Source organism: Rousettus aegyptiacus, unplaced genomic scaffold (assembly GCF_014176215.1).
Source record: "Rousettus aegyptiacus isolate mRouAeg1 unplaced genomic scaffold, mRouAeg1.p scaffold_m13_p_2, whole genome shotgun sequence".
Classification (NCBI taxonomy): Eukaryota; Metazoa; Chordata; class Mammalia; order Chiroptera; family Pteropodidae; genus Rousettus; species Rousettus aegyptiacus.
In genome coordinates, this window is record NW_023416295.1 from 116,675,116 (window position 1) to 116,702,132 (window position 27,017).

Sequence of the window (27,017 nt, forward strand, 5' to 3'; positions counted from 1 at the left end):
AGAGGGGTGACAGGGATGCTGACGGATGCTGCCATCATCCTCCTTTGTACTATTTAAGTACCACTTATCTCTATTCTCAATAGACTTGAATACTTGGTTTCAGATGCCTATGCCTCATATTTGTAAATAATAAATATATTAAAAACATATTTTATGCAATGATATATACTTTCATTTTGAATGAAAAATGCATGCACATCCACTTTTTTCTTTAATCAATCTTTATCCTGAGAATAACTATACATCAAAATCCCAGAGAAAGTCAAGATAACTAAAATATTTTTATGAGTGCTGTCATTAAGAAATATGACACTGGGGAAAATAGACTCTTCTTCCTCCGTCTTTCTCCAATACAAGGGAAGACCATAGCTGAGCAATGGTCTCCTGCCATGTCTTAGGAACCCTGAGGCCCGACTCAGGGAGACAAGTAACTGTCGGTTGAAGATTATTGCAAATATGGAGACCTAGAAGAATTTACCAGTGAATGGCAATCCAATTGTGAGATGTCTAGAGAAACAGGAGATGGCGATCATCGAGGAAAGAGGAAAAATATAGTCATGGGGGGAAAATGAGAAGAATGGATATAGATAGAGGATTAAAATACTAGAGCAGATAGGTAAGATTCATCCATTTCAAAAGGAAATCAAGCTACTGAAGCTCCCTGAACTGTGGTGGAGATAAATGAAATGACTTATTTCTAAGAGCACTGAAATATTAAGTCCAAACCAAGAGGTATAGAGTATGGCAAAAAATAGAAGAAAAAAGAGCTTCTTAGATAGCCTACTGCTTTGTGTTTACAATAATTACGCACTGCACTGGGCAGCAAGCAATCTACTTATCTATATATGTAAACTTGACCTATGGTTTCCCCTGCTTCTCAACTACAGGAGTGATTTAATAGCTACGACATCTATATCTGAAATCTGCAGAAGTGAATGTTATCATCAAACAGCATAGCTACATTTCTGGATGTGACTTAAGTATTTCTAGGAAACCATCTGGCTTCCTAGATTGACTTCAGCCATCCTAGAAACTGTTGAATTTCAAGTTTGTATTGAGTCTCCCTGAGAAGTGAAATAAATATTGTATAGAGAGAAGGAAAGAAGATTTGATTACTGGGGATAGAGAATGGGCCAGGTTTGCTAAAACACCTCAGAGAGGATGCCTTTCTCCTCCTGACCAAGACCCCTTTGTGATACTGACCCCTGAGGTTCCAAGCACTGTACTATTCACACCTTTGTTTATAACAGCATATAATCTCTCTCTCTCTCTGCCTGACAATAATTTGTTTATATGTCTGTCTCCCATTCCTTGAAGGAAGTGATGAAATCTAATCCACCTTGTATCCAATGCTCCTAGCACCAAGCCTGGCACATAACCATTAATCAATATCTATTTGTTGAATGAAGGAATGAAATGCTCAGATATATTTTTTAACCTATGAAAATTTTTGCTTATGAAACTTTTCTTAAAGCCTATAAAGTAAGGTGGAATGCACTGTTTTGTGCTCAAAATCCCTTCAGCCCCATTGGAAGTCAATGAAAATTATGTAATCTAATTATTTATTATCTCCCAAACCTCCAGATTTGGACACAGACTGGAGAGTTGACCCAATTAAAAGAGACAGGGGGTATGTGACTATTTCGTACAATAAGTGATAAATTAATACAAATAATTTTAAAGGCTATTAAAAATTCATATCTTGGATTTAACCCTAAAGTATGTATTCTTAATTTGAGGTACACACAGATCCTTAATAAGTCCAAAGATGAAATTCGGGAGACATTTATGAACCTCGGAGAGAAAAAGTCAAAATGAGGTATACGAATACGTACATTTTGTGAGGGAAGTGATCCATAGCTCTCATTAGATTCTCAGAGGTGTCTGTGATCTCAAAATAATACTATGGAAAGAGACCCTTGCAGAAACATGAAGAAAAGAAAGATACACAAGGATGTTCATCACAACATTGTTTGAAACTGAGAAATGGAAAACCATCTAAATAGACTTCAATAAGGGAGTATCGAGCACACACATAAAACATACGTGGTATGCAGCAAGCATGTATTTCACAGCATATTGTTCAGAGAAAGAACAGATTACCATACAGCATGTATAATATGGTCTCATTTATGGAAAACAATATGCATGTGTATCTAGGTGTAGAATGTGTCTGGAAAGACAGTCACCAGACGTTAATAGTTATTACAGAATTTGGGATGTTTTTGTTTCTTCTTTTTTACACATTTGAATTGTTTGAATTTTTACAGTGAACGTGTTGTCATTCAACAAAACGATAATACTATTTTCAAGAACTGGATGGATTATTTAAAGAAATATAGGGAAGGCAGAACCATAATTGGCATCTAATAGAGACTTCGAAATTATTAACCTTAAAGTTGGCATCAAAGTGATCACTTCTGCTCTCCAAGCAGAAAACAGAGGGGAATGAATTATAAGGCTGAACCAGTATGGCAATTCCCATGTCCGGGTGTGAGCATGTTTAAAGGAAGTGACAACCAGTCTTGGAAGCTCCTGGCTCATATAGCTCAATATGAGCTGGTTTTTCTATGAAGACACAAAAGCTTCATACAAGGGTAAAACCATGCGCATCAGAGGTAGAGATAATTGCATCTCATCCCACGTGGTTGCCCCAGTCAGCCTGGAATGTGGTACAACCAGTTTCTGGAAAAGCTCAAGCTGCTCATCCTCTGAATCAGATTAGGATCTTCTTTCCTCCCAAGTAGACAAAGACTCACTTTCAAGTTTATGTTTGAAAGGTTCATATGTAAGATTCAAACCTTTCTCAGAAAGACTAGGTATGGATGCACATTTGCCACACTTAAGTGTTGCAGTCTTTTAATATTTCAATATTCTTCATTGGAGCTCTCTGGTTTGCTGTCACAAGAATCTGGTTCAAATGCTATGCATTCAAAATGTCTCATTGTTTGGTGTACTCAAATTTTCACATCCTGGAGTAATGCCCTATAGTAATATTTGAGATGGGTGAGATGAACGTTTTTGTCAAATGGGGATACAATTTTGAAAAGGAAAGCAGAGTAATTTGAAGAGAAAATATATATGTAAGGAAGTTGTGGCTCTGGAAAAATGATTCACTTAACTATCCATCCCTTTATCTCCTAGAAACGCTCACGTATACGCAGGAGTGGGTATGTGAATCCCAGTTTGAAGATTATTGCATTACTTCACCTCGTTTATTCATAGATATGGAAACTGAAGCCCAGTGCAATGGCCAAGCCAAGGCTAGAGCGTAAGTCTTCCAATTTACAGACCTATAGGTTTTCAGCTCTACCACACTGCTTTTATATAGTGAACTTGGATAAATCTGTTTCCTTTTCGAGACTTTTTTTTTCTCTCATCTGCAAAATGAGAGGGACAGACTAGCTGATCTCAGTGCTAGATATCTTTTTTTTTTCCTCCCAATTCTCTGGGCCCCTAAGGTGGGTGTGTTTACACTGCATCACTGGGCTCCCTCGACCTCTTGGCTTCTGGGTTGGTACAGCCAGTGGGAGTTCCCAGCAGGAGCTGGGAAGGCAGAAGGGTGGAAATTTGGCTCCCTTGCTTGGTTATTGTGGATTGGCCGTGTCCTGCCCTTGAAGGCCACAGATGCTATGCAGCATTCTTTTTGTTAAACTACCCTTTCCAGATTCCACTAACTTCTACCTCCCCTCTCTCATTCAGGCATAGGCATGGTAACATTTTCTCAGATGACATCCTACTGTATCCTTTCACCCACATCCGGACCCACCACTTTCCTCTTTAAGATTAAATCTTTTTTCTAGTAAGGGAAAAGGACCAGCGGCAACTTAATTTAACATTCTTAATTTCCTTCCTTAATTCCTTAAAATTTTTTTAAAAGGGGACATTAATGATGTCACTCTACACATATTTTCAAAATCTTGGCCCAATTAAATGTGAAAGCAAGCAAAAAAAAAAAATTAACTGAGGAAGAATTTTTTTGTTTGTTTTTAACGTATTATTTTGAAAAATTTTAGACTTAGAGAAAAGTTGCAACACAATAGTGCAGAGTTCCCATATACCCTCACCTAGCTCCCCCTAATGTTAATATCTTACCCAAATCCAATACATTGGTCAAAACCAGGATATAATACTATTAACGAATGTGCAGACCTCATCTAAATTTTACCAGTTGTCCCACTAATGTCCTTTTTCTGGTCCAAGATCCAGTTGTCATGTTTCCTTAATCTCCTCCAATGTGTAATGGTTCCTCAGTCTTTCTTTGTCTTTCAAGATCTTGGACACTTTTGAAGAGTCTTGGTAAATTGTTTTGCAGAATGTCCCTCAATTTATGTTTGTCTAATGTTGTCTCATATTTAGATTGGGGTTATGCATTTGGGGCAAGGCTATCGTAGAAGTGAGGTTATTCCTGTCTCAGTGCATCATCTTCAGCATCCTGATGCCAATATGACTTATTACTGATGAAGTTGACTTTGATCACTTGGTTATACCATGTTGATCAGCTTTCATCTCTATAAAGTCACTACTTTTCCCTTTGTAATTAAAACTATCATGTGAGGAGATACTTTGAGACTACGTAAATATCCTGTTTCTCAACATTCTTACCTTAACTACTTTTAGGTTCCATTACTGATTCTTGTCTTTGCCTTATGGTGATTTTCTATTTCTTAGCATTCTCTCTATGGTGAAGAAGAGCTGTTTCTTCTCTTCATTTATTTACATTTATTTATTTATTCAAGTATTCATTTATATCAGTATAAACTCAAGGATATTTATTTTGTTTTCTAGGTTATAACTCATTATTATCCTGTGTATTTTTTAGCTCAACTTGTCCCAGCTTTCATTAGGAGTTCCTTCAAGTTGGTTCCTGTATCATTTTCACATACCCTATCATTTTTTAGGACTTCCTTACTTCCTGGCACAGTAAGATGTTCCAGGTTCTTCTCATATTTTCCCTGGCATCAGTCATTTCTCCAAGAAGCTCATTATTTATTTGCTCAGTCCTAGTCCACATATAAAGTTGTTTCAGAATTGCTAACCCATACTCCCAAAGAAAAAATTTACTAACTAAAGTATAATATTTGCATATAGATCTGTCTTTAGCCTTATGTTATACAATCAAAATGCTGTTTTCCAAAGGTAGTTGGTTCTTCTTCAACTCTTTTAGTATGGTTACAATATTTATTAATAATATAGTATATCCATCTGTAACTCTTTGTATTCTAATTTGGGCTCCCTGATGTACTGGTTAATTTTAATTATTTCGGGGGATTATGTGAAATATTACCGTGGTTCTAAGAGTCAGAGCCTACAAAAATATAAAAGAGAATATCAGGTAAATGTCGATCTCCACCACTCCCCATCCCTACCACCCAGTTCCCACTTTCTCATTCTTTTCACCCAACTCCCAGCCAATCCCTGAGTAATCAATCGCATTAGGTTTAATCCTTCTTGTATTTCTTTTGCATAAATGAATATATATATATATTTAAATTTTGTTATCTTCCCTTTTTTCCTTCATGAAAGGAGTATAATATAAGTACTTCTTTTTTATTATTGAAGTAGAGCTCATATAAAATAAAATCAAGCATTTTAAAGTGTACAAGTCATTGGCATTTAGTACATTCATATGTAGTATAATCACTATCTCTACTTCGTTCCACAATATTTTCATCGCTCCAAAAAGAATGTCCACACTCACTGAGAAATTAATTCTCTTTTCCTTCCCCATAGCCTCTGTAAATAACTGCTGTATTTTCTCTGTATAAATTTATCTATTCTGGATATTTAATATAAATAGAATCATACAATATATGTGACCTCTTATATCTGGCTTCTTTCACTTAGCATGTTTTTGAGGCTCATCCACATTGTAGCATGTATCAGTACGCCATTCCTTTTAATGCTGGATAATAATCCCATTGTATGGATGCACTACATTTTGTTTATTCATTCATCAGTTGATGGACATTTGGGCTGTTTTTACCTTTTAGCTTTTGTGAATAGTGCCGTTGTAAACATTCATGTACAAGTATTTGTTTCAATCTGGTATATTTTCAATAATTTGGGATATATACATTAGCAGTAGAATTGCTGGGTCACATAGTTATTTTAAGTTTCATTTTTTGAAGAATGACCAAACTGTTTTCCACACCAGCTGCACCATTTTAAATTGCACCCACAATGTACCAGGGTTCTGAGTTCTCCACATTCTCCCCAGCCTTTGTTATTTCCATGTTTGTTAGTGCAGGACGTAGCTGCAGTGTTTGTTTGTTTTTAATTACAGCCATCCTCGTGGGTGTGAAGAGGTTTCTCATTGTGGTTTTGATCTGCATTTTCCTAATGATTAATGATGTTGAGTATCTTTTTATGTGCTTATTTGCTATAGATACTCTTCTGCATTTTGTTTTTTTCACCCAATACACCCTGGAAATCACTCCATATGAATTCATAAAGAATGTTCTTATTTCTTTCACACCTACATAGTACTCCATTTTTGCATTGCCATAGTTTATTTAACCATTTACCTATGTTTGGATATTTAGGTTCTTTTGCAATTATAAATAATGCCATATTTAATAACTTGATACATATGTATTTTTTGTACTATCGGAGGCATATTTCAGGGTGGATTCTTGGAAATGGGATCGCTGAGTCATAAAGTAAATTCATATGTTAGATACTAATTTTGTTAGGTATAATAAAGTTAGCAAGGAACAATGCTGGTTCTCTTAAGCAGTCTATTGATAAATACAAAAAAAAAAAAATTCGACTTTTCCTTAAAGAGTTTGCAGAAGGGAAACCCAAGAGGAAAAAACAATCCCCTAGTTTTATACCATGAGGGAAAGGAAACTTGTATAAAATTTACCTTTTTCTTTTATCTTCATATAAAGTGATAATGCTATGCTAAGGGAAAGTAGCCTTGTTGGCACACAAGCATACCTCATGATGCTAAAGGTAGAATTTATGTTTTTATAGGATGGCGTGAAGTCTAGAAGAAGCTGGATCCTATGAGTGTGCCTTTTGCAACTCAATTTTGTGTTTTTAGTTTAATCTAATTATGAATTTGTGAGAAAAGTTGAGCAAGAACATGAGTCATCTCAAAATTACCAGGGTACATAGAAGGTAGTGAGTTAAGAGAGGAGGTACGCTAAATCCTCAATTTACTTCAATTTTTATATCACAGAAATATTAAAATATATCAGAATGTGCTCTTGGATATCACTTTAACAGTGCGTTTCATCATTGAAATTCCACTGAAGGACTTTTATAACTTAATCTTCATCAAGAATCATATCCCCTATCCCAGAAGGGCATTCAAAGTCAAGAACCCCAAGGCACCTTCTGAGCCACATGAACAATATCACCACCACCTAGACAACCATCAAAGGACACTTACTGTATTCATCCTTTCATTACATCGTTATGTTAAGGGTTATCTATCTGATGCTGAGTGAGTGCTCAGTGCCATGCCTGGAACAAAATGATGCTATGGAGCGGTCAATAGGAAGTAGAATAAATCAATTTATACCTGCCTCTATCCATTTTGAAATATTTTGTTGCTATTTAATGTAAGGGAATCTCCTTGAGGTCAGTAGAAAAGTGAAAAGGTGAGAGGTAGTGTTACAGATGGATTGTCTGGAAGAGACTGTTCACATCCCTACTTTCAGTCCTGAGTTAGCTAAGGATACAGAAACTCAAAAGAGAGGTGATCACACAGAATGCAGATGTAGCATACACAGTACAGACAGAATGCAGTCAGTACTCAGGGCTCCCTAAGCGATATCTGTCTTTAGCTTTCCAGAGTGCCATAAAACCTATACTTCTGCAGGAAAATATTGAATCCTTTTTTTGGTTATTCTACAAAAATGATTTGTGTGAAAAAGATGAGCCAAACCTCTAAATAAAAAATATGTTCACTTATTCATCCCACAGATATTTATTGGGTGTCTGCTCATTGCCAGATGCTTTTCTGGGCACTGGATATAAAACAATTAACAAAATAGCCATGGAATCTGTCCTCATGAAATTTATAGTCATGAGAAAAAGTGGAAGCCTCTCTAGCCTCTTTTTAAATATATTCATTCAATAAGCATTTATCAAATTAGGCACTATTAGAGGTACTTTGCTTTCATCAGTGAACAGCTCCCTGCCCTCATGAAACTTGTAGTTGAGATAAACAGACAATGAACACAATACATGTGTGAACTATATGATGTATTCAAAGGAGACAAGCAGAGTGAATTAAAAGCAAAAGTAGAGCCGAGTAAGGGGGGGTTGGGAGTGCTGTGAGGAGGGAGCACTCTCCATACATGCAGGGCCAGCAGCAACTTTAAGTAGGGTAATTAGCTCATTAAGAAGATACCTGAGCAAAGACTTCAAAAAGGGTGATGGCGACAGCCCCTCAGAGATCTGGAAGAAGAGCATTCCAGGCAGGAAGATTAGCCATCCTTAAGGTTTTAAGATGAGACAACGTCTGGTATGTTCAAGGAAGGAAAGATGAGTGTGACTGCAGAGGGACCCATAGGATAGATGAGGATAATAGGAAATGAGACCAGAGATGAAACAAGTCATGAAAGACCTGGCAGACCATTTAAGGAGATGGGCTTTTACTCTGAGAGAAACCAGGAGCCACTGACGGGTGTTGAGCAGTGGAGTGACCTAACTCACCTGACCTACCTTGATTAAGATGACTCTGCCTTTTTTGTCAGAACGACTGAAGTGGAGAAACTGGGAAAGCTACCGGGACACTGCTGCAGTAAGCTGGGAGAACGACGATGGTGGCTCTGAGGAGGTGGGAGTGGTGGAGATGGGGATGTCACATGGGCGAGCGAGGTGGCAGATTCCAAGTATATTTCGAAGGTAGAGCCAACAGAATTTGTTGAAAGATTTGGACTGTGGTGTAAGAGAAAACAGGAGCTGAGGTGACTCCAAGGTTTTGACCTTTTAAAAGATAGGAATTTTCATCAACTGAGATGAATATTTGCAAGGTGGAGTATGTTTTAGGGGAAAGATCAGGAGACCGGTTTGGGGCGTGTTGGGTTTGAGATGTTTAATGAGAATATCAAGTATAAGTCTGGAGCTGGGTGAAAGATCTGGCCTGGAGGTCTAAATTTGGACGTGGCATCAAATAAGATTTTTTAATTGCATGTGATTAAATAGGAAAATATAGATGTTACTTTAAAAATACAAAATTATATGGAACAAAAACTGAAGTTTCTCTTTCACTCTCTTACTCCAAACACACTATTCTCCCCAACAGTAACCACTATTAAGGAGCTAAAAAGATGTTAAGAAACTAAAAAGATGTCTTCAGAATGTTCAACGCACCGTATTAGAGAAACAAAACCGACAATTGTTTTTCATTCCCACATGCATTTTATCCCATAATAAAAGGCATTTTAGAATTGTCCAAGGATTTATGCATAGAACTTTTTCCTGTTTGTCTGTATCTTCCTTTTACCCATACGGTAATGTGATTTCCAGATTTCCTACCATGATGATGGTAAAGTAACAGAACATCACAGCTCTTTGGAATAAACAATGTACTTGGATTTGCATGCCTTATTGTGTGAAATTAAACTGATTTTTAATTAGTTCTATGTTGCAGGTTTTTTAGTGATTTGGAATGTATCTGAGCTAAGCAATACTATCCATTTAAGAAATATTATTGATTATAAAGTACAGGATACACTTTAAGCACCATAGTAATAATTATCTAGATGCTAAGCTTTCATCCCTAATATAGAACAAAATTTCTGTGCCTTCCATTAGAAAAAAGATAACCTTCAGAATTTGAACTAATGCATTTCTGTTTTGTTGAGTTGGCAATTACTCTGTGTAAGGAGAGTAATGATGACTCTTCAAATATCCAGTCTCTTATGATTTTAAAGCTTCAGCTGTAATAAAACTCAATGGTCTTTCTAGTCCTAGGGGTTTACTATGTCTCTCCTGAATTCAAAGAGAAAAAATTAATTAAGAAAGTTTCCTACCTGCTCTGTTTGATTTTTGGCAGAGTTCTATCTCCAGCATATCTCCACACATCTGGATGGACACACGAGTTATCCCAATCAGTTGTTGGCTATGCAGCTATTGATCCATCATGGCAACCAGTAAATGGGGAAAACCAGGAAAAAGTAAGGCATGAGTTCTCAAGAAATTTGCAAATAAAAATTTACTTATAGGAAAAAAATATCACTGCAAGTAGTTCTCAAACCAACTGAACCAAGGTATTTTGCTGTGGAAAAAAAAATTAATGAATGAGTATTCTCAATTGAAAGTTTACTCTATGAAATCTTCTTGAAATGTTAGCACTGACTGCTGTCTTTTTTTCGAAAGATCTAACACATGAGCTCCAAATTAAGATTTTACTTTGCACCTATTTTTGATGATAAAGTGTTCCTATTTGCAGGATCAAATTAAATATAAATCAAAATTACATGACACCCTACAAGGAACTGTGTCACCTGAACACATTTGAAATCATGTTCTGTAGTTCTTGTTCTTCATGAGCGAATGGACTCAAAGGGCAAAGCAGGAGTCATATCAGATTTTTTCCTCCCCCTTCACTCCCTCCCCCCACCTCCCTCTTCTCCTTCGTCCTCCAGTGGTGGTTTTCTTTCGGGCAGTCTCTTGCCGCACTTCCTCTGCATTCTACTCACTCACCACGGCAGTTCACACTAGGACAACCATAATAACCTTCAAACTGATTCCCTTCCTATAATCCCTGCCTACTCAAATTCACCAGTTTTTCCTCTCACAGACTCACTTTTCTGCAACATGGATTTTTTCCAAACTCTTTTCCTGTTCAAAAATGTCTTCTGATTCCTTATTCTCCATTTAATAATGTTCAAAAGTCAGACTCAAATCCACCAAAATACAACAATTTCTGGTCTTCAATTAACGTTGAAATTCGAAGCTTTGCATACATGTGACTATGTGCAACCAAACAGTCAAAATAAATCTGGCAAAAGATTTCTCATGTCAATGGAATAAGTAGATCAATTTAAAATGAACATGGGCTTTTTAAATAACTTTTTTAGAAAATGGTGGTTAGTAGCTACCTAAATGTGTTGTTTATTTCTGTTCCCTTTAGGAAAAAAGGCTGATTTGTCTTGACATTTATGAATTGAATATTAGTATTCCCATCGCTTGGAAATAATCAGGTTTGTTTGTTTGTTTGTTTGTTCGTTTGCTTGTCTGTTTGTTTTATGAATTGTGCTGTCACTAGAGGTTTACAGGAATCAACGCCAAATGTGTTTATTAGGATTGCTGAAAGTCAGAGTGGTCAGGATCACATAACTTGACTCTTGCTGTCAAAAGAAAATATGACTAGTATAGTTATTTAATAATGCCCTGAAATTACCCAAGTGTCAATCACATTGTTTGTTATTAATCATCAGAATTAAAATATTTTCTACAAAAGTCTGGAAAAATGAACTTTATGCCAAATGATAACACCCCTCGAGGATGACGTGGTAGAGTGCCACTCTGTTCTCTATATGTTGCTTTACTTTTTATTTTTTAATAAACGTATGTTACTTTTAGAATCTGGGAAAAGATGTACGTATTTTAAATAACAAACTCTAAAGTTTTCTTCAAAAAGCCATATGAACAGTTAACTTTGCAATTTCGTGTTTGTTAAATATTTGAAAAAGGCTGCAGTGGCTTGTCCCCTCTAATGAGCGGATTTCTAAATGACATCTTTTATTACCTGTTAGAAATAGCCACCATACTCGAAGTTCAACATTTGGAGTTCGTTTATTCGATTTAATCATTATTGACTAAATTGAATTTAGAATATTATCTCAACCATTAATTAGTCGTTGTTCAAAACACCCTGATGGGAGAGAGAAACATAGTTACCTCTGTTTCGAAGTGAAGCCGGCGAACAGTGCCCCACAGAGAAGGCAGATCCTCAGTTATGCAGTTATTCCATGTTTCAGGGCTACCGTACATCCAACAGGGGATGCAAGAGTGAAATTTGAAACAAACAAAACAAAACAAAACGGCAACAACAAAAAGAAACCTCCAACATTTCTCTTCATAAGCACTTGGGTTTAGATTTACTCAAATTTTATAACATTAGTCAGTCTTGCAAAGCTCTATAAGAGCAATAGCAGGTCTATCCTACCACTGTTCATGGCAACCTAAATATAAAATGTGTGGCACCAGATGTATGCTTCTAAAGTATTCACAAATTCTCCCAAATGGACTAACAGAAGTATCATAGTGAAGATAAGGTGATAAACAACAAATACATATTGAATATTCATTACGCACAGGGCTCTTTGCTGGAACTATGAACAGGTGTGCAGCAAGAAATCAGACACCTACAACTCTGTCTTTGCTCTAAGGCACTTATAGTTTGATAAACCAGTATAATGCATGTGAAACTTAAGAATACTGTACTAAACTTTTAAATGTGTATATTCGCAACTACTGAATAAGCATTTTCTTCTATATCTTTCTACACGAAAATATATGGGTGTTTTTTTCTTTTGGTAGTCATTTTATTTAAGCTTAAAGAGCAATGCTCAAGTGCACGTGTTACTTTAGAAGGCGGAAAAGTCCTAGGAATAGGTCCTGAAATTATTTATTTCATTATTATTAAAATGCTCTCTTGAACTCAGAGGTAATTATGTTTTCTTTCAAGAAGGAAAATACGGAGGCATAATCTAAGAGGAAACATTTTGAATAATAAAAATATTTTCCCAGCTGACCATGCAAAGATCACAAAGGTAATGAATCAGTGTGTGATCATTCTGCACTATACTAAGCCATCACACATGATATTTCTCTATGGTCTCCTAAAAAACTCTCTGTCTCTCTCAAGCATACATGCTCGTTGCTTTTAATGGAAGAGCATTCTAAGTAACTCTCCAATGAGTGTGAATCCTGTTTATACTCATCTCTGCCCCGGTTTATGGCTTCACAAGAATTTATTCTGCGTTTCGAGCACATGCAGACTGTCCTAATTCCCTTTTTTGGCTGGTGGAGCCTCTTTGGAACTCTTTAGGGGGAAAATGGCTCTTTCTTCCTTCATCCCAGGCCAGAGTCAAAATGAAAACAACAGATTTAAACGGCCCAGCCTCCTTCACGTCACCTCCGACTTCTCATTCAAAGGGGTACTTTGGATGGCAGGTGGAGTTATAATTATAGATTAGAAAAAAGCCACATCAGCAGCTGCTGCTTCTGTTTGTTCCTGGCTGTAACTGTCATCGGTGGAGCAAACTGGCATAAACAGGCCTCCACAAGTGGAAAATCATTTAACCCCTGTACTTGTCTGGATCCTCTCAGTAGCCAGAGAACAGAAAGAAAATCTGACTGTGAATGAGCGAAGGGTGAAATCGCGAGTTCCACACGGACCTGAAGGCACCTGTTCAGGGGGAGCCCGAAGATTTTCTTTCTCATCGGAGACTCCATACCAAATAAATAGGTTAGTGCATGAAGAGAATACCTCTGCATTTTAATTCTGAGCTTTACTCTATCTGATTTTAGTTTTTCTGACAGAGCTTAAATAGAAGGCTGAACTGTTACATGAAAGTTATTTCAGAACTGTTACTTAAAACTACTATGAGAACAAATTATGAAATGGGCTTAATTTATTATGCTCCTCTCCCAGTTTTGACTTTACTCACATTAAACAAATAGACAAGGTGAAGATGGGAAGATGAAACCAGTTTTGTGACACGAGTCCCATCCTTTCATAATGCCACTTACTTATGCCAAAGGCCTTATTTTTTTTTTTTAATTCTAATCGGTAATGTTGAAAGCTTAAGTTTGTGACTACTAAAAAATGCTGTTTTATTTTCCTAGGGAATATAGGCAAATTAGAGTTAGATCGTTTTCACAGCTCTGAATAAAGGCAGAAAATAGTAAACTGTGTACTATAGGCTACTTTATATAAGAAATTGTCTGTGAGATTTGTTTCTGGTATCTAGTACAGTTCTACTTAAAAGCTCCATAATTTCAGTCTAAGTAGCTCCTTAAGACTCTCCTTATAGATTCTTTTCAGCAAACTGAAAGGTTTCAAAAAAAAAATCTCATATTATCTGTGTGTGTGTTACACGTTAGAGAGTGGTTGAGCAGGATTTGGGCCATATTCTCAAAACCTGAATGTTTAATGTCTTGGTGAAAGCAATAGAATTCCAGGTATCTCACTGAAAACTGGGCATCAGGGCCCAAATCTCATCCTACCAACATCCTTGAACAAATCCAAGCAGAAAGGAAAGAGTCCTCAATAATGGCCTGATTTTTTTTTTTTTCTGGTGATTTGTTTTTTGGCTCCAAACAGAAAGTGAACCATCCCTAAGCATTTTATGCTACATTTTACACTGGGAAAGTGCACCTTTCTTAGTATCATGTGACCCAACATTTTGTCCACCTTGTGAACTACACAGAGCACTAACTATGCGCTCAGAGCTCCATTAAAGGGACACCACATCCAACTAAACCCACCAAAAATAACCCATCAATTAAATTCCCACAGGGTCTTGCTTCTTTCCAACAATATCTCCTGATTTCTAAGAAGAGAGCCATAACTTCTCCTTAGTAAATTTAAGGGTGACATAAATACCTCTTTACAAACTTTAGCAAATAAGGGCCCAAAGAATAAGTTTGGCCACTGCTTTTGAAAATGTCCATGAATATAGCATATCAATATCCTGAATCTTCCCGTGGGTTAAGAAAATATATAATAGGTAACATTACAATTTATCTCATATATCTCATTTGTTCATTTAAATATGGAGCAATGGCTATATAATCTAAAAATAATACTTAGAAATTAAGACAAGCTGAATACACAGTGTAAACATACATATGCCTTACTGCCTTACCGTTAAAGTGTACAGCTGAAACTTATTGGATTTCGTTAACCAATATCAGCATAAATAAAATTAAATAAATAAATAAATAAATAAATAAATAATGAAAAGAAAAAGAAATTAAGACAAGCTTACGATTTCTAATATTACTTTCCAGAGACGCCGTTCCTCCTTTTTTCTACTAAACAATTTAGCACCAAGATGGTGGTGATCTCCAAATTTCAAATGGTACAGATGAGAAAGGCAAAAAAAAAAAGGCGGGGGAAATGGCCGACTGGTGGCTGGCTTGGGTTTTCTTTGAGATACAAGTTTATGCTCTGTCTTAAATGTTGCTTCTTACTTGTGTTTTGTCTTCTTGCTCTTCTAGAAAAACTATCCAAGATGACTGTTACTTACTCCAGTAAAGTAGCCAATGCGACTTTTTTTGGATTTCATAGGTTACTTCTCAAGTGGAGAGGCAGCATCTACAAACTACTGTACAGGGAATTTATTGTTTTTGCTGTTTTTTACACAGCAATAAGTTTGGTGTACAGGTACTTTCGTTTGCATGTCTCCTTCAGTGACCATCAAATATCACGTGAGAATACAGTCTCAAAAATCTGAGCCCTGCAGGTGCCACCGACTTTCACGTTATGTAACCTCCTCCTTGGCATGGTCCTGTCTGTTGCCTTCTTCTCTCTGGGACAGGGTGTTTTACGCCACACTTAACCATTTGTAGGACGTTAACTAGACTCTAAACTATTATGTTCAAGTGGTGTCCGTTCCAGCCCCACAGCAATTGATCAATATGGAGTATTGGTTGTGCATCAAGAATGTTGCTATAGGCATAAAATAGAAGATTTATACTTATATCCTCACTATGTGATCATTTTGATTGGCGAAGTCCACAGATGAATAATTCTTTATGCCTCTCTCAACTATGTCATTCATAATTCGAATTTGTGATCTGAAAGCTTGTAGCAACTGCCTACATAATTAACATGTTTGTGGATGGAGTCTATCAGGCATATACACCTGATACGGGAACTTTCTTTCCTTTTGCCTGGAATGACAAGAACTTATCCAGGATAATTCCCACCAACCTTACCAATCTTACTTCATCTAAAGCAAAGGCCTGAAAACTGATTTATTTTCTTTATATCTTCTGAGTTTGGGGCATGTTATATTCACAAAAGGAGATGTTTATTCTTTATAACATCACAATCTATGCCTGTCAGACTGACAGAAAATTTGAGCAATGTTATGTCCAAGAAATACTCTTTTGACTAAAAGTTATAGTCTTAATAAAGTTTTATCAGTATTATAAAAGGGAAGCTTTATGAGTGTATTTATATTAAATTAATTGCACATATTTCTTCTCTAGGGGAAATTAAAATTTAAAGTAGAAACGCTAAAGGTTTTTGAGGCTGTATTTCCACCTTTTCTATGTACATTAGTTTGTTATTTTTCTTCTGCATACAGATGAATAAATTCGTATATCATCACTCTCACCTACGTTCTTCCTTGCGGCAACAGGACCCCAGCTGAAGAAGGGGAATATCAATTTGGCTGGCTGATAATTATAAAAAGTAAAATAGGAAGAGCTATTTTGCTACATATCAAAATTACTGTTCTAAACAAATGTTTATATTGATACACATTTTGGCAAAATTTCTTCAAAGGGAACGTTTTCTTTAAAACCTCTAATAATTTTTCAGATATGTCTTATAAATATGATATTATTTTGACTATTTGTGTTGCCTAATCCTTCAGAATATGAAATGATGGAAAACATGTGACAGTTCAGGATAATTGTCTCATTAGTTTATTTTTACTAATGTGAATTTATTGCTGCTACTGCTGCTTAGAATAGAATAGCCCTTAGAACAGTTGCACTGTAGCCAGAAATGCTCCATCGGGCTTTAACTTTAGCTCCAATATCTTATTTATGCCCCACAAAATTATATATATATTTTTTTCTAAAGACCAAAGAGTATTTACATTTATAACAATGACCATTAGTTCAAGTCATTCTTCATTTTTAAAAGTTCAACTGTAAAAACTTGTTAAAACAGGTCTTTACATCTTGACCAAAGATACACCAAGAACTATAAGTTGACATTGTCAAGAAAGTCAAACATACAAATAGCACAATTTAATTCTCATGTCTACTAATGTCCCTAAGTTTTTTAAGCAAATAATTATACTTAGTAAAAATCATAAGACGGCACCAGAATTCGTAAAAATCATAAGACAGCACCAGAATTCGTTAATTTGATTATATCTCTTCTTTTTTTTTTTTTTTTTTTTTTTTTGGTATGGATTTGACAAAATAATTGGCTATAGTACTTCTGGGTAGTAAAATTTCTGAGTGTCTATTAGCTAAATATTTTTTCCTTTGACCACTTAATAGTAACAATCACTCTATTATTAATTATGACACCATAAGTTACGATGTTTTATATATAATATATTCTTTAATCCTCATAACATCTTTGATACATAGGTATTATTATCCCCATTTACAATGAGAAAACTGAAGCTCAGAGAGATTTTAAAATATACTCTAATCCAAATCTGTAAATGGGAGACCTGGGATTCAAAGCTGACTTTATCTGATCCTATGGTCTGTGCTTTCCACAATTAAATCCTCTTTGACCATTTCTATTTGAGTACCAGAAACCATTCGGGCTGTAACTTGTCATCAGCATGACCTTGATAGGCCCGTGCAGCCAGCTGAGGCCTCTCTTGTCAGCTTTTTTGACTGCAGAATGTCTGACACCTCCTCCAAGCAGAGGCAGGAAATCTAAGCCCACTCTACACCCTACACCCCCTTTGTCAGTACCACCTCCCAGTTCTTTATCTGCAGTCTGATCGGTGGCTCACTGTTACCTCATTATCCCTCTGCTTCCTTTATCAAAGTTCTATCGACCCAAATAGTCCCTTGAAACACGTTAACATGGATCTTTCCAAGGGACTCCTTCTCCTTTGGAACAGCTGTACTCATTCATTGATACCAATTCATCTCTATCGCTTCTCTTTCTGGATTTTAGCCATTATTATTAACCTGCCTTGAGACATTTCTTCTGACTCTGAATCCCCTCCCTACAACATAAATATTAATAGTTGTTCCATTAAATGATTTTATGTTTAACAATAACATGAAATGGATTTGGGTCAGGTCTATAATATAAATTTTGATATTTATATCATATTAATATAAACCCACCAAATATAATAATAAAAAATGTTCATTTCTAATTTTTAAATGTTGTTTTCTATTTTAAATAAATGCAGACTTTAAAAAAAAAAGTTATAGTGTCCCTTGAAGTGCAGTACAGAAAATCAAGAATGTGATAAGTAGAATATTTAGGAAAAAGTAAGATCAAGATGTCAAATTTAGGGCTGTTATTAATAATAAGTTAATAGCTGTAATCCACTTAATCAAGATGCTCTTTTTTTTTTTTAGTACAACTGATGAATAATTGAAAAACGAACTTTTTTACAAGGTATCATGCTCCAAATCCAATGCATGAACCATATAAAGTTTAATATAAAGTATCTAAAAATAAAATGGTTAATAAATCTCACTGTCTAATGACCAATAACATTTATGTACTAAAAATGTTAGTACTTGAAATAGTCGGCAATTAAAAAGCTTTTGAGATAAGGTAGAAAAGAAAAAGTTATTGCTCCTTAAAAAAAAAAAAATTAAGATCATTTGTGCTTAATTGTTTGCACTGAATGTCACTTGCAGAGCAGGTGCAGAAGTATAATATCATAAAGGGCTGTGCATTTTATTTTTGCTCCAGATTGTTACTTACAGGAGCCCAAAAACGTTACTTTGAAAAATTATCAATTTACTGTGACAGATATGCTGAACAAATTCCAGTAACCTTTGTGCTTGGTAAGTATAGGTCACACGCAGAATGCAGCCACACAGCTGTCTCCATTAGGATGACACCGATGACTCTGCATGGGAGTGTTTCCAAGCTGAGAGGCATGCCTGAGAAGCCACCGCTTGCAATAGAAGCAGAATCAACCATAAGGTTCGCCTTCAGGGCTGCTTTCGCTAAATTAACACCAAACAAGTTTGAGGTAATAATCTGCTATTGGACAATGAAGCTTTCTCTTCACTAACTCTCCATTTTTGCTGTCAATATTTGACTTTTAATACCCACTTACGGGATGCTACGGCATTGCTAGGCACAAATTACTTTTTTTTTTTTTCTGGACGGCAAAATCATAAGGTATGGATAACAACATATTTTTACACCCCAATCCCTATAAAAAGCTAAAATTCTGCTAAAAGCATCAGCATCAGCCATGTGTCTGCTGTAAGAAATTGCTTTATAGTTTCTGGTTCTTCTACAGGGTTTTATGTTACTCTGGTGGTGAACCGATGGTGGAACCAGTTCGTGAACCTGCCCTGGCCAGACAGACTGATGCTCCTCATATCCAGCAGCGTTCACGGAAGCGACGAGCACGGGCGCCTGCTCAGAAGGACGCTGATGCGCTATGTCAATCTCACGTCCCTGCTCATCTTCCGCTCGGTGAGCACGGCTGTGTACAAAAGGTTTCCGACGATGGACCATGTGGTTGAAGCAGGTATTGTGACTGGCTTTTCCTTCCATGGCCTCCTCGCGACTTAGATGGGAATCTTCAAAATTCCTTTGAAAGTTCTTTTTATTTTTTTATTCATCCAAGAAACATTTATCGATTGCCTACTATGTGCCAGAAACAGTCCAAAGAGGCAAAAATGAACAAGAGATGGTTCTTGCCCTCGACAAGTTTACTCGGGGGTTGGAGAAGAAGAAGCAGACCATCAGCTTCAAATTAGTTTGCATACAGTCACATGGCCTTTAGGTAAATATAATAATAATTACCATATTTATTTAAAATCATCTATGATATTACATTTCTAGCACTTTACAGTTTATCCACTTTCATAAATATTATTTCATTTGGACTTAAAAAAAAAAAAACCATGAAAAAAGTTGGAAACAGATTCAGAGAAGTTATGACCTGCTCTGGATCACACAGCACACATTAAAATTCAGGCTCCAAAATCCTAAGGCAATCCTTTCTCCAAAACACAAGTAGATTCTGCTAGGAACCTGGATGTGGATTTTCATCTAGGCAGATCCTGAGGGGTGGCAGTGTGGGTCCGTCCGTTGTCTCTCCTGTTCCTCAAAGTAGATGCTACCGGGCTCCTGGACATAATATACTGAGTACAAATCATGCAGGAAGGATGATCCTCTTTGGTGTGTTAAATTTAGCAAAGACGCTGTTAAAGTAGCCTTCGATGGGATTAGGATTAAACAAGATAATTCTCAGCATGTGCTGAATAAGTGTTGGTATGTGTGCTAGGGTGTTGTTAATAGACTATTCATATGTTAGAATGGATTAATGGATATATAGACGATGTAAGGACCATGATATGATTCTGCCTTTATATTAAGTACTGTCTCAAATTAGTTTGCTATATATAGTCTCTTTCTCTGATATGTCCTTAAAAATAGACTTTTTAAAAGAATAGTATCTTTTGTTTGTTTTTGGAGGGGTTATATTTTGGCCCTTGTTTGGTTTGGTTTTGCCTTCTTCGATAGGCAATACACATAGTGACTAAGAACACAACGTAAGAGTTTGAATCCTCACTCCACCACTTACTGGCTATATGACCTTGTATGAGTTACCTGACCTTTCTATGCTTCGGTTTCCTCATCCATAAAATGAGTTTATAGTAATTTATAATACCACTTATTCATATACCTCATCAGTTTGTTGTGAGGGTTAAATAAACTAGCATTTGCAACATGTTTAGAGGGATACCTGGTACATGGTAAATAACTACATGTGTTCTTGGTATTAATAATGAAATCTTCTAGTACTACACCGCAAGATGCTCTTCGGTCACTTTAGAAGACTCATTTGAAATGACATGCCAGATCTTCTTGATCTAAATGACCAAGAAGTTGGGAAAGTCAAAGTGGAAATAAAGAAGGAGGGTTGTAGGGGATGTAGTTAGGGGTACAGATATGAGAAAGTAATGGGATGCAGTGAGTTGGTTAAAGATTCAGATGGACATTACTAGTGCCCTGGTAAATGCACAGGTGTATGTATTCTGATGTGAAACCAGTAGAAACAAACAAACAAAAAATTTAACTGCCATGCCTCCTCCAAATTTAAAAGTTCAATACTGCTTCATAATAACCAAGTTGAAAATGTTGCTTGATAACTTAATTTTTCTTTTACCTTAATGTCTATAGGATCAAATGCAATAAGAATTACTACTTCTGAAGACTTAAAAATAAGTAAGAAAGGTTTGACCCATTCCAAATTGATGAGTGAGAGCTAAAGTTTACTTGGATGAGTATAGGTGATATTTCCCTAGTCCCGATGCATCCTTGGAATGAAGAAAGTACATTCTGACAGGAACCAGACGCCAGGCCCAATTCTCAAAGCAAATCTCAGCCTCTTAGCGTCACCTTTATATTAAAAGCAAGTAAAGAGGAAGCCAGGATGGCTAGAGTTGGAGAGGCCTTTGGGGCCTCTGGTCGGACCTGAGCTCAAGAGGGCTGAGTTGTGCTTAGGTCTGAGGGGCAAGTAGAGAAGGTGAGGTGAATAGGAGAATGACATGTTTTATTTCCTTTAGGTATAATTTTCATAATAGCAAAGCTTACTCCTTGTCAAACTTGTGCGAGTACCTGTCATGTATTTGTGCCCACCCTCTTTTGTTTTCCAAGGCATTTGGAATACTTTCTCTCCCCAACCACCAAAACCCCAACCGTTCCAAGGGAATCTGGAAATCAGTCATTCCCTTCTTGAAATGCATTTAAACGAGGGCGTCTCAAGGTGTGATCTGAAGACCCACCGGGCCTTTACATCTGGAATAACTTGAGTTTTTTTGAAATGCATATTCCTGGGCTCAACCTCAGACCCACTGAATCAGAACCATTGGATGTAAGGCCTAGGAAATCTGCATTTAAACGTGCTCCGATGACATGCTTCTTTACACACCAAAGTTTGACAAGTACTGAGTCTTCTCTAGGGTGCTTATTTTTTTGAGCCCTTTTCCTCACCCCTGAGGTAAAAGCCTTTAGCAACCACCAAGTAATTCATTACTATTAACAAAGTAGCAATGATGAAGAGAGTGAATTCAAGGTTTTGGCTATGCTGGAGGCTCCAGCATTATAGAGAGTCTCGGCACGGCAGTCTGGTCAGAGACTACTGTCTAGGGGATTTAAATTAGACCTGATGGAGTATAATGAGTATTCTAAATTCCATTCTTTTGTTGGTTTGTGTGGAGGGGCTGAAGGAGGAAGAGAACTGTATAAGATATGAGGGGCTAAAGCCTTTGCAGGCGCCCTCTGGTGCCATTGCTGATGATCGCAATAAAAAAGTCCCTACTGCTCTCTTTCGTTCCTAAGGGTTTTCTTGAAATAGCAGGAAAAGGGGTAGTGGAACAGCTTGTGCCCCAAGAGCATTAGGTTTGTGTGTTAGTGATGGGGCAAAGGTTCTGAGCCATGGCCCTAGAGGCTGGGGGAGAAGCTTCAGAGGTGGGGTCCTTCCTATCTGGCTGCCCCACAGCCAGTCTCATGAATGAGCCCCTCTCTGTCCACAGGCAACACTGACTCACCTGTCTCTCTGCTCCTTTCCCCAGCAGAGAGTGCTGACTCAATATGCACGTGGGGTCAGTTTCCAAGCTCTCCCAACTGGGCACATGCCTCCACCACTCTGACTGTCCTTCGCTTGTGCCAGCATTTTTGGGAAGAACAGGAAGTTCAAGGATGGCGGAAAATGTTTGGCAGATCGCCTTAGCCCAGAGCCAGGGCACCTGCACTGTCCGAGGGCAGAGAGGGCAGGAAGTAAAATGCAGTGGCCATAAAGGGGTGGAGACAAAGGTAGGACACAATGCTGAGGGCGCAATAAAACCTCTTGTCAGGTGACTTCCCCACATAATATCACCTGCCCGGAAAAGCACATGTTCTGAAACTCCAGTGTGCATTAGATATTGTTAAAAATCAATGTTGCTAAAAATTCAGATCCCAAAATATTGCCCCAGAGATTCTGTCTGAGTAGATCTGGGGTGAGGTCCAGGAATGGGTGCATTTAAGACGTTTCTGGAAACTTTGAGACGGGTGGGTCCTGGATCGTACTCTGAGAAACAATGGGCTCTAAAGTAACCAGGGCTTCTCTCCAGCCTCTTCTTTTTGCGTCAGGGAGGTTCCCTGCCACAAAGATTCAGGGTCGGTGAGAAGGAAATGAGTGGGAAGGCAGAGAGATGGCCTTCCTTCTGAAGCATCTGACAATCACTTGACTGAGGCCTGATGAGCTAGCTCACTCATCTGGTGATTCTAGAACTTTCTTTGCTTTTAAGTTGGACAATCATGTTATATTATTCCGTAAAATTCAAAAGACCAAAATGCTTACTACTGAGGAAATACATATGCTTTGATTTACAGGTTAAATTTCTCAATTTAAAAATAAGAAGTTGTTTTATTTTTGCTCACATGAAAATAGCAATATAATAAATGAATGCTAAATAATGTTTATTATGCTTGCTGAAAATTACTGGAACTGGTCTCTTATCAAACCAGTGGAGTAGCAATATAGTCTCTGTCATTTTGCCCGTTAGCTATGAACCTGTCCTGGAAAGTCTAATTATTCCACTCGCCTGCCCTAAAAGATGCCGCTCATCCAAGTCAAGTTGGGTGCACAATTTCATATCTCCGCTGATTCAGATGATGACCTTAATTGGGTGGCAACATTACAGTATGACAGTGAACTGTCATGAACATTCTATCTAGTGTTATCTAGTGTTTCACAGTGGCCAGGAGAGGAAAATATTTCTCTTCGAAATTACTCATCAGGTTAAAAGATAGACAATTATATATATTCCTCTTAAAAATTCTTAAAGCTGTTGCTAAATTTATCGTGCATTTGCTCATCCAGTGAAGATATATTGCATGTATACTGGATGCCAGGCACTCTGCTGAGCACTGGAGTGCAGCTATAAGGGAGAACGAATGTCGTCCCTGTCCTCAAGGGTCAGTAAAAATATGACGAGTCTCTTCTTACATGAATCGTTTTCAGAGACAAACATAGTATCGTTACAGCTAAATTTCACATCTCTACATTGCATTTCTAGTTCTCTGAAATGTTTTCCTTCTGTGCTTCGTAGCCCGTAAGAGTAGTTGGAAGAGAATAAAGCATGAGGAAAGGACGCCCTTTAGTTTTCTTAAAGCCCTAGAATCTTGACATGAAGTCCCTTGAGCTTCTTCCATGACTAGAGAGAGCTCGATGAGAACCCATAGAAATTTTATCAATGTTTATAGTTAATAGACATTAATACAACTAAGCAAGCGTCCAATTGTCAAGTGGCTATCAAGATAAAAATTCTAACTTTATAATAGGGGGCTGGAAGGCTAGTCCCATTCGAGTTTCTGGCATATTTAGATCATTTGATCTGTGATCTTCTCCCATCCTACTCCATCAAATCACAATTCAAGTAAAATCAAATGGATTTTGCATATTGACTTTCTGCTCTGTGGTCTCCTGTTCAAGGCTTTTCTGATGCTTGGTCTCTGAAATCACCCACTGCTCTGTGTTACAGGAGAGGTGATCAAGGGAACAGTGGTATTCACAGCTGTGCCAGTTTTTCCTCTGTTGGCTGAACTTTTACAGGCTGAGTCAGTTACCCTATAGTCTCACATGATGTGTTCAGGACAGACAGAATGTCATCCTGTGAGTGAAACTTGACTCACCTATGTGCACTTGTATTACTTAAGACAGGAAGTGCACCATGAAACCAGCCCTCCTGGCCTGAATGCCATGTCTAGACAGTCTCAGCTGGTCAGTGTTTGAAGGTTCCCCAGTTCTGTTCAATCAAGGCTACCTACTCAATGTTTCTCAAAGTATGATTGTAGACCGCATTCATTGCATTATCAAGGTACTTCTTTCAATTATATATGCCCAGGCAACCTACAGAATCAGAATTTCTGTGTCTTATGGCCTAGGAATCCACATTTTAAACAAGCTCTCCATAAGTGCTTCAGGATGTTTGACTCGGGCCGCAAAAAAAAAAAAAAAAAAAAGTGCTGAAATGGCCAGCTTGCTGTGCGATTCTATATAAGGGTAGTTGTTCCCAAACTTTGTTACAAGTTGGAATCACTAGGGTTGTTTTTAAAATGCTGATGCCTGGCTCCCATTCCCAGATATTAGGATCCAATAGGAATAGGGAACATCGGTGGTTTTCAAAGCTCCCCGGACCATTCTACTCTGCAGTAAAGTTTAGGAGCCACTGCACTAGGGCACATCCATTAACTCCTCCAACTTTACCTGCTGTTTACCTCAGATCTATTTACTAAGGCCGAATGAAATTCTGGGCAGGCGAGGAGTTAAGAGCACTGATTTTGTGTATTACATTTCCTGTGTGTAATGTGTAGAAGGCAGTAAACTAACTACCTTCTGGTAAATGGGGTGGAGTATGGCTGACTAGAGATGTTTTACTCACATCAGGAAAACAGGGCAGTTTCCCTGCGTCTGTTCAGCATTGCTAACTCAGAAACTGGTTTTACTCAACCATTTTCTATTTCAAGCTTTTCAAACTATGGGTTGTAACTTATTACTGGGTTCTTAAATAATTTTTAATGGCTTGCAACCAGCATTTTTAATGGAATGGAATGGGATGGAAAGGAACAGAAAAGATCAAAAAGCACATTATGTAAAAGAGCCAATCATTGCTTTGTAAACCACACATATCTTCCTTGGTTCCTTGTAAACAATGTCTGACATACAGCCCTACGCGATGCCTTCACAATGTGATTCCAATTCTCTCTCAATCTCATTTTGCTTCCCCTTGGGTTTTCCAGTTGCAATTTCTAAGCCTTTACCATTAGATTTCAAGGACAGCTATAGTTGAATCTGGTGGCTTCGTTCCATCCATTTCAAAAATACAGGGATGAAAATGAGCCAGGCTTATTGCAATCATCCTGAAAAGTCATCTCTCTGAGAAGGGCTCAGATGCTGAATGTGCAACTTTCTCTTTCAGAAAGAACTGGCAACAAACCCATTCTGCCTTCAAGTTTTGAAACGCAGAGCTTTTAGTTCTGCTAATAAAGCCTCATTTGCACACTCTGCCTTAAAAGCAAAATATATCTGCCTCGGCTTCAACGGAGGAAAAATAGACATACAGCTGATGAAATCTCTGATGACTGGAATATTGTTTACTCAAGGACTTAATTGGTCCTTTGGCTTGTGCGCAATACAATGTTGCCTTTAAGAAGCAGATTCTACTCCAACAAACCACAATTCAGGTTGCAAGTAAATACAAATATAAATATATATATATATGTAATTTACTTCGATTTGAAATATTAAGGAGGGTTCTTTGGGATAAGCAGCAGGGAGATTGCTCAGCAGAACTGAGCCAGCCAGGAGGCCAGAAGGAAAAGGTATAGCCAGAGAAACTCTAGGCAGATGCAATGGCAAGATAAAATAGCAATGTCAAGGGTATGGATAGGGCTTGAGGGAATGTGGCATGAAGACAGACATGTGAAGGAGAGAGAGTAGTGTGAGGACCAGCCAACTGGTAGTGCTGCCAAACTGTAGCAAATCAATACCTGTGGTTAACATTGTCTGAGAGATGAGGATAATGACCACATTCTGAAAAAGAGAATCCATCTCTGGTTAAAATAGCTTGAAGTGCTCCTGAGGATAACATTTCATTTCATAATAAATGCTCCTTGAATCGATTTGACTAACAATCTAGAGATTTTCTTTCAAGTGACCAAAAACTCAATTTCCAAAGATGACATAACTTTGGATTCCTGTGGGGAATAACAAAAACCATTCTCCCTGTACACTTTTGGAGGACACTTGAATGTCTGGTTCATCATTCATTTGTCACAACACCTAGTGAAGTTTTTAATAAATTTGGGCTTCAAAGTAAAAATCACCAGCTTTCCTTGCTCTTCATGTTCCCTTCCAATCGGAGGGTGCACTACATGGAGCGGAGGACCCAACTCTACCTTTGGCGTTTGCACTAAATAACCCTCACTCTGCATATTTGCTTTCGCCTAAGAAAGGACTTGCCAGCACAATTTGATCCATGCTCCTGAATAAAAAATAACCAGAGGTAAAGTTATTCTGTGGTCAAAAGACAAAGATTGCAACCAGTATATAAATGTGGTCATTTTTGAAAATTGC

General features: G+C 37.4%; 1 protein-coding gene across 4 annotated transcripts in view; it reads left to right on the forward strand.

Moving 5' to 3' along the window:
• BEST3 (bestrophin 3) overlaps window positions 1-27,017 on the forward strand; it is a 76,777-nt gene that overhangs the window by 23,347 nt on the left and 26,413 nt on the right. Inside the window, exons 2-7 of one of the 4 annotated variants that reach the window (XM_036236178.1) lie at window positions 3,145-3,271; window positions 10,016-10,136; window positions 11,096-11,165; window positions 13,300-13,438; window positions 18,725-18,905; window positions 19,182-19,415. In XM_036236178.1, coding sequence (XP_036092071.1) covers window positions 19,253-19,415 — 163 coding nt within the window. In that variant the 5' untranslated portion in view covers window positions 3,145-3,271; window positions 10,016-10,136; window positions 11,096-11,165; ... (1 more) ...; window positions 18,725-18,905; window positions 19,182-19,252. The other 3 variants (XM_036236177.1, XM_036236179.1, XM_016152305.2) reach the window with 3 other exon arrangements.